General features: G+C 40.7%; 2 gene segments (V, D, J or C); both read left to right on the forward strand.

Annotated features, from left to right (window-relative positions):
- LOC142160850 (immunoglobulin lambda-1 light chain-like) overlaps positions 1-12,665 on the forward strand; it is a 241,875-nt gene that overhangs the window by 142,814 nt on the left and 86,396 nt on the right.
- The window catches only part of LOC142160888 (immunoglobulin lambda variable 3-27-like), an 82,838-nt gene continuing 76,636 nt past the window's right edge, over positions 6,464-12,665 (forward strand). Inside the window, 2 exon segments of the V gene segment in view lie at positions 6,464-6,544; positions 6,669-6,950. Of these exon segments, the coding sequence occupies positions 6,499-6,544; positions 6,669-6,950 (328 nt within the window).

The raw sequence follows: 12,665 nt of genomic DNA on the forward strand, positions 1-12,665 counted from the left end.
AATAAAGTCATTTGAAAAGCAGAGTTGTACTGTCTGATGTTCTGAAGAAAATGTTTTGATGCATCCCCTTCATTGGCCATACGTGACTTTAGTGGTTCTGGAGGTGTTTGAAGTACAGGCAACCTTACTTTTCCATTACAGCAACACATTCCTTTACTTTCGCCACTCCACTTCAGAGCACCACAATGAGGGCAGGCATGTTCCATCCTTCCAATGACAAAGCTTTCTGAAATAGCCGCTGCACTTACTGGATTGTAAACAAAAGCTGCACCTTGTAATTCTAAACTGGTAGATCTCATAGCAACTAGTCTTGTTCTTTCAGCTTCTAGCCTTGCATTTCTTTCTTGCTCAGATTCTTCATCTCTGGCAACAGCATGAGCTGTATGATTACGTTCTAGCCTTGCATTTCTTTCTTGCTCAGATTCTTCATCTCTGGCAACAGTATGAGCTGTATGATTACGTTCTCGCCTTGCATTTCTCTCATGCTCAGATTCTGCAGCACTGGCAACAGCATGGGCTGTGCGATCAGCTTCCAGCCTAGCAGATCGTTCTTCTGGAGATTCCTCAGCTCTGGCAACAGCATGAGATGTGCGATTACGTTCCCGCCTTGTATTTTTCGCTTGCTCAGATTCTGCAGCACTGGCAACAGCATGAGATGTGCGATCCGCTTATAGCCTAGCAAATCGTTGATCCGGAGATTCCTTAGCTCTGGCAACAGCATGAGCTGTGCGATCACGTTCAAGTCTTCTAAATCTTTGTTCTTGAGATTCCACTGTCCGAGAAGATTGTTTATTTTCCACTAACATTTTATTCCTTGTGGAATTGTTTTTATTTCCACCATATCTAGCTCTTTTCTTTCGTGGCATTTTATTATTTCAAGTTCATGCGTACCAGGAAAGAACAATAAAATATTAAGGAAGATAATATGTGCACAACTGCTAACACATTTGTAAAAGAAAAGAAAAATACATAGGAAGACAGAAGGACAGCAGTTTCCAGGCCTCAGCTAGAGCCACTGTTGCCATGGTGACGTGGCATCAACTTCCTGTATGCCATGAGGTTAGATAGTTATATGTGTAATGTGCAGTGATGAGCAGCAGGGGCCTCAGCTTTTGTTGGGGCTGCTGTTCTCATGGTGACGCTGTCACAGCCACTTCCTCTTATTTTTCCGCCGTGGCCCGAATTACCCGAGATCCTCAGCAGTGTTGAAAACTGTGGATTTGTATAGAAAGATAGAAGGACAGCAGTATATAGGCCTTACCTTGTGTTGGGGCCACCGTTGCCTGGGATTTTAAGAATGAACCTGTAGAGATTTAAGTAATATGTCCCCACAATATTTGTTGTCAGATGAAAAGTCATATGTGTACCAAGTTTGGTGTAAATTGTTCCAGACATTCCAGAGTTATGGTCGTTTTCGATGATTTTTAGGTGTTACCCCTCTCGCCACCCCCACCCTTAGGAGTGCTAGGGGTGTCTTGCCCCCACAATATTTGTTGTCAGACTGTAAGTCATATGTGTACCAGGTTTGGTGTAAATTGTTCCAGACATTCCAGAGTTATGGTCGTTTTCGATGATTTTTAGGTGTTACCCCCCTCGCCACCCCCACCCCGTAATGAATTTCAATTTCAAATTTTTTTAGATGCCTCCGTCATGTTTTAATACACTCGTATGCAAAATTTCATGATCTTAGCTTGAAAAATGTGGATTTGTATAGAAAGACAGACAGAAGGACAGAAGGACAGAAGGACAAATTTTCTCTTTTATATATTAGATTAGATAGATAAATAATGTGTCTGTCCCCATTGCTTACTCCTTTTATGTGCTATAGTTTTCTGTAACTCATAGAAATAGAAAATAAACCTGAACATAAATAACAATTTGAATTCAATTGTTAGCGGTTTGTCATTACCCAGTCTTGTTTTATGACTGTGTATGATACCCAGGGCTGGACTGGGACTAAAAATCAGCCCTGGCATTTAAAGTCCACAGGCCCACCTCAGTTCCAGCAGGAAAGAAACCGAGGTGGGCCTGCGCGGCGGCACCAAAAAAGGCGTGACCACATTGTGTTGTGGGTGTGGCCAACATGGGGCAATGATACATACATTAGAATAAAACATTACATTTACACCATCCCCCCGAGGCACATTATGACACCCCCAGCTCACTGTACTTGTCTATGCTTCTGGTGCTGCTGACATCCATCAGAGTGGGAACTTCCTGTAGAGTAAGCAGCGAAGCTCTTAGTCTCACAAGATTACCAAATCTTGTGAGACTTAGAGCTCCTCGGCTTGCTCTGCAGGCTGTGTCCTATCCAGAGACTTGGAGCAGCTGTTCGCTCCCGCCTGCTAACAAGAACTGGATTAACGATTGGGGGGGCTGGGGTATTTAAGACCAGGAGCCCCTATTATGTAACTTGGCTATCATTTTAGACAAATGTTAGACAAATACACAGGCAATACTGTGTGCACTACTGTTAGTTGCACACAGCTCTACCTTCACAAGCAGTACAGTGTGAAGTGGGACATACCTCCCAACTGTCCTTGTATTCGGACCACATCTCACAAAACGAGACAGTCACCAAAACTCGGGACTTCCCCACAGATTCAGGACAGTTGGCAGACTGTCCTGCTCTCTCCTACCTGTCTTGTTATTTTCACCACCTGTGGCTCCTGGTGTCTTTAGTTCAGTTGCTGCTTTTCTGGATACTGGAATGTTGGGGCAGTATTTGAAAAAAAAAATGGGTACATGTAATTTAGAAAACTACAACCAGCCCTGGTGTTTAATCAATACAACCCATGTTTTATAATTAGGCCTCCCTCCAGCCCCAACATTAAAATACTAGTATTCACATTTAATATAAATAGCTGCAGCTGCAGCTGATAAATAAACCTATTTCCCTCCCTCCAAACAACCCCAGCAATAAATGAAATAGCATTTACGTTTAATAAATATACCTATTTCCCGCAACCATCACTGCCATTAAATAATTCATATTCACATTTTTTTCCCAAACAGCCCCACTTTCAATTAATAGCCCCCAAACCACCCCAGCATTAAATTAAAGGTCCAATCACCCTATCTTAAATTGCTAGGCCCTAATATAAAATTAACCCACATCACCCCACAAATAAAATAACACTAATTAAATAATTAGCCCCCACCTAAACTTCACCATTAAATTAATAGCCTACTTCCCACATTATATTAACATTCTCCTCCATCCCTCATGCCTGAGTACATGCCCCCAATTGATATTATGACACACAGTAGTGCCCCAAAATCATATTATGCCACATAGTAGTGCCCCAAAATAATATTTTACCACACAGTAGTGCGCCTAAATTATATTATGCCACAATAGTGCCCCCAGTTATTATGCCACAATAGTGCCCCCAGTTGATATTATGCCACAATAGTGTCCCTAAATCATATTATGCCACAATAGTGCCCCCAGTTGAATTTATGCCACACAGTAGTGGCCAAAATCATATTATCCCAATTTTTGTGTGGCACCTTTTCTCTTCTCCCCCCCCCGCCCTTGTTTTTTATGTGGCACTATTCTCTTCCTGCCTCCCCATCCCCCCCGTTTTTTGTGTGGTACCTTTTCTCTTCTCCAACCCCCCCTCAGTCTCCTGCCCGCTCTTCGTCAGCTGCCTTCCAGGACCTGTACTGATCACCAGGGTTGCCAACTCCGAAATGAAAAACAAGCAACTGCTAAGTGGAAAAACAAGACCAAACCAATCCTAAAAAGCTCCCCAAAAGCCCAGAGTTTATACTGAAGTGCGCACGTGTGACTGGAAATAGGAGCTTACACTGCCTGCAGGAAAACTGAATAAGCAAACATATACACAGGTACACATTCAATTTGGCCACGTTAGAGTAGGAATAACGTGACGCTAATTGTATTTTAATACGGTCATTTCAACCTGCCTTTTTGCTCGCGGCCCTGAGCAAAAATCAGCATTAAAATTACCGTACTAACGGTAATCCTGCACACTTTCTTTTACCCTAGCAACGGCAATAGTACGCAGGCCGCCACGTTATTTCTAGAATAACACGGCCGAATTGAATTGGCCCCAGGGACTGATTAAACTTTGTATCATACGGTGTCCTGTATTTCCCATCTCAAACATGTACAGGGATCCTGGGCTCCATTCTGCCAAACAAACAATATTCAATAATGTGGTGTGATATTACAGCAGGTGGTGCAAGCTTGCCCTCATATATGCTGCAAAAGAGTCTTTACGCAGAACCCTATATTTATCCTATTCTAATCCGGCAGTGTTTTCTAGGTGTTGATTGTCTCTCTATTTTTATATATCTATATATATATAGATATATAGATATATTGGTACCACAAACTGTCAATAAAAAAAGATGGTTTTCAGTAAATTTTATAAAATGATCAGAGATAAATACATTATATTATAGTATCTTCAAGGTCAGAAAATGGCTTACCTGAAACACTCATTCTGCAAGAATCCAGCTACAGCCAGGTTTCCAGCCTACCATTATGCTGTGGAACTATAAGTCCCACAATACACAGCAAGCCTCACAATTACTGTAAACAGTCTGTTAGGATTCCACTACTGTACTGGTGCACAATCTGTGAGTTCTCAGCTACTGTGGAACTACAAATCCCTGCATATTCAGCAAACCCAATGCCCACTACATTCTGCAGGAATCCTACTACAGCAGAGGTACTTTAATTATTTTGTTCTCTGGCTGTTAGAGAACTACAAGTCCTCACATACCTTTTGGTCACAGGCCCGATGATGCTTTCAGCTGCTAGCGGCTCCGGTATCCCTGTCACTGCCGAACACAACTATGTGGGAAATTCACCTCACACACAGAGAAAGCCATGCGGAGGAAGAGTTACCGGAGAGAAGCGGAGTCTGCACCATCTCCGGCACTGAATCCTCCCAGCCAGGCATACCTGTCACTTTGTCTCTGGCAGCTACTGAAGTTAGAGGTGACAGATCACACAATCCGCTGAGAGAGACCGCCCAAAAAACCCCGCAAATTGAAAGAAAAGAAGCCCAATTCCGCGGAATTGCCAACTATGCTGATCACATGTGCCGGCGCTGCGCGCGACACATGTGACCAGGAAGTGTCGGTGCACTGACCGTCCAGTGGCTGCTCGAACCGGCCCATCTGACCATCGGGCCTTCTGGCATTTGCCAGAAGTGCCAGATGGCCAGTCCGGCCCTGATGATACCTATTGTATGTAACGAGCTGCTGAATCTGGTGGCGTTATATATAAATAACTGAATGGCAAGCAGGCTTTTTCTCACCACAAAAGGGGATATTGTCCCCATACTTAGAACGGGACACATTTTGAACACATCAAAAAAAAGGTTTACACAGAAAAAGGTCACATACAATAAAGACTTAGGGGCACATTTATCATTATTCACATAAAGTGAAAAGTAGTTTTCAATCCTTATCGCAATGATAAGGATTGAACTACTTCTCACATTTATGTACAGCCGTGCAGAGAAACAGCAGTTCCGAAAAACTGCTGTTTCAGTGATAAAAAAAAACATACTTACCCCTCTCTTCGGAAGCGCTGTCTTCAGGTCTTCTCCTCACTCTTCAAGTGCGCATATCCAGTTCCAATAACTGGACATGCGCACACAGATCCCTGAGCTGTGAGTGACAGGGAGGGATCATGTGATCCCTCCACACATGCGCTGTCCAGCTCTGCTCTCCGGAGCAGAGCTGGACATAACGAGGAAGAAAAGAACATGTTACAGTTCTGATGATGTACGCCAGCTTCAGCTTCATTTACATTACAAGTTTCCGAAAAATTTGTTTTTTCGGAACTTGTTAAATGCCGGCCCCGAGCAGTCACCATACTGTTGTATGGTGACTGTTAGAAAAAACGAACTGCAGCGAAAATTAATGGTTTGGGAGATTGAACAGTCGAACGGAGCTGTCATAAATATCAATTGCAGACTTCCTTCACCTATTTTCACGGTAAGTGCACGATAGTGCAATACCGTCATTTGTTAAATGTGCCCCTTATCCTTAACGTCAATCTCATGATTAATTAAATCCATACATAAGGCTAAACTGAGCAGTAGTCTAGTTAAAACAAAAAACTGAATATTTTTAATCAATGAAATGTGGAATTCTATAAGACAAAGTAAGTTGGACTTTGTTATGACATATCCATCATACACATTTTCAGGTTTGTAGGTACAGATTGGTTTTTCGGGGGTGACACACGTTCACACTCAGAAGCTCTGCATATCTCTGCTTTTTGCACTTCGGAAATAAGCTTTATTATGTCTGTATGGTTCTAGGTAGTGATTTTCAAGTGTATTATCTGAAGGGCGTCACATGAAATTCCATATATAGCTTAACTGGCAATAAATGCTGAATGTCATGTTTATTGTGTTCATTTGCAAAAGAGGTGTGTCCCAGTTCAGAGGATATTTAATAACACTACGGGCAATTAGAGATCAGTGTCTCAGAGAGCAGCTGTTCCTCATCATGTACTGGTCTACTATCATCCTTGTTGTCATCTCTTTCTGTACATGTAAGAGAGAGAGGAGGGAGCTGCCTGTTTTACATAAATCCTGGCAGTTCCTGTCACTTTTATAACACTGGACAACAGATATTGTGTGTTATGATCTCATGTTTCACTTTTTTTTCCTCCTCAGGTTCTATCGGGCAGTATGTTCTGAATCAACCCTCTAACATGTCTGCAAATCCAGGAGAGACTGTTAAGATAACATGTGCAGGAGAGAAACTTTCTAGTAAATATTATGTACAGTGGTTTCAACAAACAACTGGCAGTGCCCCTCGTCTACTTATTTACAAAGATAACGAAAAAGCATCAGGGACACCGGACCGGTTCTCTGGGGAAAGTTCTAATGATGTGGCCACTTTGACCATCTCTGGAGTTCTTCTAGAGGATGAGGCTGTTTATTACTGTTATACAGGTGATGGTACAGCAGGCTGGAGCACTGTGCGACACACAAATAGAGAAGTAGCAACAAAAGCTGCTTGTGCTGTGAATACAATGATTCTTTTGAGGAGAAAAAGAAAATAATCAACATCTTCACTGCATAAAAAAACAAGATGATAGGGTTTGAGACCAGTTCTATTGGAAGTCTACAGTACTGGCTTTAAAATCAATTTTCAGAATTCTATCATTCAAAACTCCTCCAAATACAAACCAGCATCAGCATCAGTCAGAATTTAAAGAGTTAGAAGAATTCAAATGTGATTTGATTTTTTAAAAAACAATGCACACAATTAGGTAAAATAAATCTTGAGGTAAGTAACATAATTCTCATCAAGATTTTCACTGCATAAAAAAACAATGTGATGAGATGGTAGGCCAGTTCTCCACTATTGTCTGTAAAATTGGACTAATTATCAGAATTATGTTATTCAAAACTCCAAATACAAAACTCAGCTTCAGTCAAAATAGTATAAAATTACTTTTACACAAATTAATAAATTTACATTTATCCAGAGACTATATTTAGGTTGCCCAATTGTAACAGATGAATACAGATTGAATGAATGGGGTCATCTACGATGAAAGCAAACAGTGCACAGTACAGCACAAAAATATCCTTGTACATGTGTGATATCATGATATCTACTTCTATGTTTTTACATAGAATATGGATGGACAATGTGTGGATCATGCAAATTAGAAGCACAAAAACAATAAAAAAATGTTTTCTGAGCCTGATATTTAAAAGTAGAAGGGATAAAACCTAGAGATGTGAGTTTTGGTTGCTTTGCTGTAACAGAGATGGCAGGAAAAGGGATTGAAATGGGACAGTTATAAAATGTCATGCTAGCAGCTAGTCACACATATCACCTAACAAGCCGGATATCACCATATGTGTGGCCCCCAAACCAGTGCCGGCATAAGATTTATAGGCCCTCAGGGCAAGCACCTTGTGGGTGCTTCTTCAACTAGGACCTCATTGTCTGTAGTGTTTGTCTGGCCTGGGCATATGCTGTTTCTGAGCACCCATATAACTTACATATGTGCAGTCAGGGAAATACTGAACTGACAGTCTGCAGTTAATGCTGTCTGGCCTAGTCATAGTGTCATAGTGCTGGGATGCTGGCATGCTGCATCATGGGGGGGGCAAATTGGTTTGCGGGAGCCCATGTTGTGTTGGGCCCATGGGAATAGTTCCCCCGATTGCCCACCTATAATTCAATGTGATTCAAATTCATAGAAATGCAGAACATTCATGAAAAAAAGGATGTTCTTTGTAAACATGATTTTTAAAAAGAATTTTAAAAGATTAGAGAGGACATTTCACAGAATACCTACATTACAGATTTTAATCTCTATTCTGTCTGGAATTTTTAACAGTGCCTGATTTATTAGAGAACTGTTTATATTTTACAATACATACAATATATCACAGTATATGCTATGAAGTTCAATTACAAAGTGCAAAAGGACATACAAAATTAGCTTTGAACCTGACGTGCTCTTCGATTTGTGAAAATGCACCTAGATTTCCTACAAATAGTACTGCTTTACGGAGCAAGATAAATATGAAGAGCAGAAATTCAGAAGGCTGAGAAGAAAATTCTGTGCTAGCTCTGAAACAAGTCAAGATAGTTGCATGTATCTCTTATCTTTTACATAACTCTGATATGTCTGTGGCTAGCCCCTCTGGTGGCCATCACAAACTTTTTTATTGGAGAGTCTCTGGAGCCAGACATATACCTTAGGACATACCTCACTGGTTAAATTGAAAAGCTATCTCACTGGAGGGACTTACTATTTTCTATAAATACAAGCCACAATCCCCATGAGAATTATCCAGGTTATTTCCCAAAAGTCTTTAAACATCTTGGGACATTTTTGTTTGGTTTTATTCTATTCTTCCACTTAATTATCCATTAGATACGCTACTGGTGTTCTCTAATTTTGAACATTATTATCTTGCTTTAATTATTTTATTATTTTAATAAACATTGTAATTTTTAAGTGTAATAAGTTTTGCACATATTATATATATATATATATATATATGTGTGTATATATATATGTATATATATATATATATATATAGGAAGGCACTCACGTTTGTAGATATCCATAAAGCAAGAAGTCAACGTTGCAGATTTCACACAGCCCTTCATCAAGATCTTGATCGGGACTGTCCCACCAAATTCGGGACAGTTGGCAGACTGTCCTGCTCTCTCCAACCTGTTATTGTCACTTTCACCACTGGTGGCTGCTGGTTACTTTAGCCACAACATTAAAATAATAATATTCACATTTTCTAAATAGATCGCTTTCCCTCCAACCAACCCTGACATTAGATAGCAAACACATTTAATATATAAACCTATTTCCCTCCCTCCAAACAACCCCAGCAATAATAATTATTAATAATAATAATTTAAATAGCATTTACATTTAACAAATATTACCGTTTCCCACAACAATCATAGGCAGTAAATAATACATAATCCCATTTATTAAATAGATTTCATTTTCCACAAAAAGGCCACAATCAATAAATAGCTCCCTACAAACCACCCCAGCATTAAATTAAAGATCCAATTACCCCATTATAAATTCATAGTCCCACTATTAAATTAAATTAAATTGCCCCACCATCACCCCACAAATAAAATAGCACCCAATAATTAGCTCCCACCTGCACCCCACACTTAAATTAATAGCCCACCTCCCACATTATATTAAGACCCCCCTCCCTCCCACATTACATTCATTTACTGGGTTTCTTGGGAGCTGGAAGAAAGAAAAACCCAAAAAAAACCAATACTCACGTGATCGCGCGGCGCCGTGTCCCTCTTCTCCTTCTCCATTCACACTGACTGCCAGGCGTGACATCATCAAGTCACGCCTGTCAGTCAGTGAGGAGCGCCGCAGCCAGCATGAAGAAAGAAGACAGAAGAGGAGACAGAAGAGCAGAAAAGAAAAGAAAGAAGTTGACAAAAGGTAAGTAAAGAAACGGAGAGGCAAGGGGAGGAAAACAGAGAGGGACAGTACTATAAAGAAAGGGGAGAGAGAAACAGAGGAGGAAAAAAAGGAGAGAGCCACAGAGTAATAAAAAAAAAAGTGGGAGAGAGGAACAGAGGAGGAAAAAAAGGAGAGAGCCACGGAGGAATAAAAAAAAATTGGGGAGAGAGGAACAGAGGAGGGGAAAAAAGTGGGAGAGAGGAACAGAGGAGGAAAAAAGTGGGAGAGAGGAACAGAGGAGGAAAAAAAGTGGGAGAGAGGAACAGAGGAATAAAAAAAGTGGGAGAGAGGCACAAAGTAAAAAAGAAGGGGGAAAAGCAGCATGGAGGTCGCAGTGTGAGCATAAGGGGGTACAGTGCAGTTGTGATGAAGGGGCACAGTATTGTGTGTGTGATGGCACAGGGGGCTTGTTGCAATGTAGTGTGTGTGAGGTAGGTGGTGGCTAATTAATGGGCGCTATTTTGTTTGTAGGGTGATGGTGAGGCAATTTAATAGTGGGGACGATTAATTTAAGATGGGGTGGTTTGGGGGCTATTGAATCTTGGGGTGAGTTTAGGTAGAATGAGGTCTATTTATTAAATGTGACTATGAATTATTTAATGGCAGTGATGGTTGTGGGAAATAGGTATTGCTGGGGCTGTTTGCAGGAAGGGAAATAGGTTTATTTATTAAATGTGGATAGTATTATTTTAATGTTGGGGCTGGAGGAAGGCCTAATTATTAATCGTGGGTGCTATTGATTTAACGCCGGGGCTGGCTGTAATTTTCTAAATGTAGCCATTTTTTTTTCAAAATAGGTCCTTCAACATTTCTGGATCCGGACAAGCCACAACTAAAGAAACCAGCAGCCACAGGTGGAGAAAGTGAGAAGAACAGGTAGGAGAGAGCAGCAGTGTGAAAAGTTGTGATTCTAGTAGGGACAATACCAATTTTTGGTGAATGTTGTGCCCAATGTAAGGTGTAGGCCAAGACTGAACTGTTTGTGTACACACTGCATTGTTTGTATACTACACTGTGGTGGTAGATGTCCTGAAAGTCAGGAGTGCTTGAACATATGTGACGCTCCGGCGAATTGAGAGCATAGTGGTTTTGATGTTAGCCACGCCCCAATGGCACGTTTGCCACGCCCCCAAATGCATGACCACACCTCCCAAAAAATTTGCACCGCCGTTTGGCTAGCTACGCCCCTGAATGTATGACCATACACTTACAATTTTTTGCGCCGCCGTAAGGCGTTGCAAAAATTTTTTGGGGCTTACTTGACTATGAGGGGGGCCCCATGAATTTGTTGTACCTGGGCCCTGAATTCTTCTTGGCAGCCCTGCCCGCCCCTGCAGTATATACACGTCGCTAACACGTTTGGGAGGTTCATCAAACTTAATGTAGATATGGATTTTTTTAATATTAGAAAGTTTGCAACAGGTAGTAAGTTTAGCCCAGTGATACTTATTAGCTATTCATGCATGCCAAATGTATAGTCATATAAGGTTTATAGTCTTGACAAATGGTTTATTAGTGAGAGGAGTGTGATTAATATAAAGGTTTATTAGGAAACAATTTGGAGACCGGACCATGTAGAAATGATGGCTAAAGGTATGTTAACTAAGACGTTTAATGTAGGAAATGAGGAAAATAGTTGTAAAGACTGTGTAGAAAAACAAAAATTGAAAGAAAAAGCGATCACTGGCTTATGTCCAGAGCTCAATAGTGCAGATAATCGGATGGTTGCTATTGGCTCAATTGAATCAGGATTTAGAATGTAGAACCCAGATGACCATGAACATGCAGGGTTTTATTACCATAAAAGAGGTTTCCAAAAATAATCCTAGTGTGGACTCTACATGGTCTATACCCACTAAACAGACTTGTGTATGCAACAGGGAAATTGTTATACAGTTGGGTACCAAGCAGATTTATATGGTTTGAGAATCAATGTATAACTACTTGGTAATAGGGATATTTAGCAGGATGGAAGATCCCCTTTGAGTTATCCTACAAAACCAGTTGTCTGCACAATGAAATTAGGGATGTGCACCGGCGACTTTTGAGGTCTCGTGTTTTGTGTTTTGGATCCGGATTTTCGTTATTTTTGAGGTTCGGATTTGTCTCGCAAAACACTTGACGAAAGGTCTCGGTTCGGATTTAAGGTATTGGATTCGGATTTTTTTTGAAAAAAACATAAAAAGTTTAAAAATCAAGTTTTTGGGCTTATTTTCACTCCTAGGCTATTATTAACCTCAATAACATTCAATAACAAGCATTTCCACTAATTTACAGTGTATTCTGAACACCTCACAATATAGTTATTAGTCCAAAACGTTGCAACAAGGTATCTTTCTGGACTGCGTAGAGGAGTGGGTCACCACAATATATATTAAAAACCCTGAACTTTTATGATTCGCACCAATAATTGTACCTGGACTGCGTAGAGGAGTGGGTCACCACAATATCTTAAAAACCCTGAACTTTTATGATTCGCACCAATAATTGTACCTGGACTGCGTAGAGGAGTGGGTCACCACAATATATTAAAAACCCTGAACTTTTATAATTCGCACCAATAAATGTACCTGGACTGCGTAGAGGAGTGGGTCACCACAATATATATAATAAGAAAACCATCAACTTGTTTGATTCGCACCAATAAATGTACCTGGACTGTGTAGAGGAGTGGGTC

Source organism: Mixophyes fleayi, chromosome 1 (genome assembly GCF_038048845.1).
Source record: "Mixophyes fleayi isolate aMixFle1 chromosome 1, aMixFle1.hap1, whole genome shotgun sequence".
Taxonomy (NCBI): Eukaryota; Metazoa; Chordata; class Amphibia; order Anura; family Limnodynastidae; genus Mixophyes; species Mixophyes fleayi.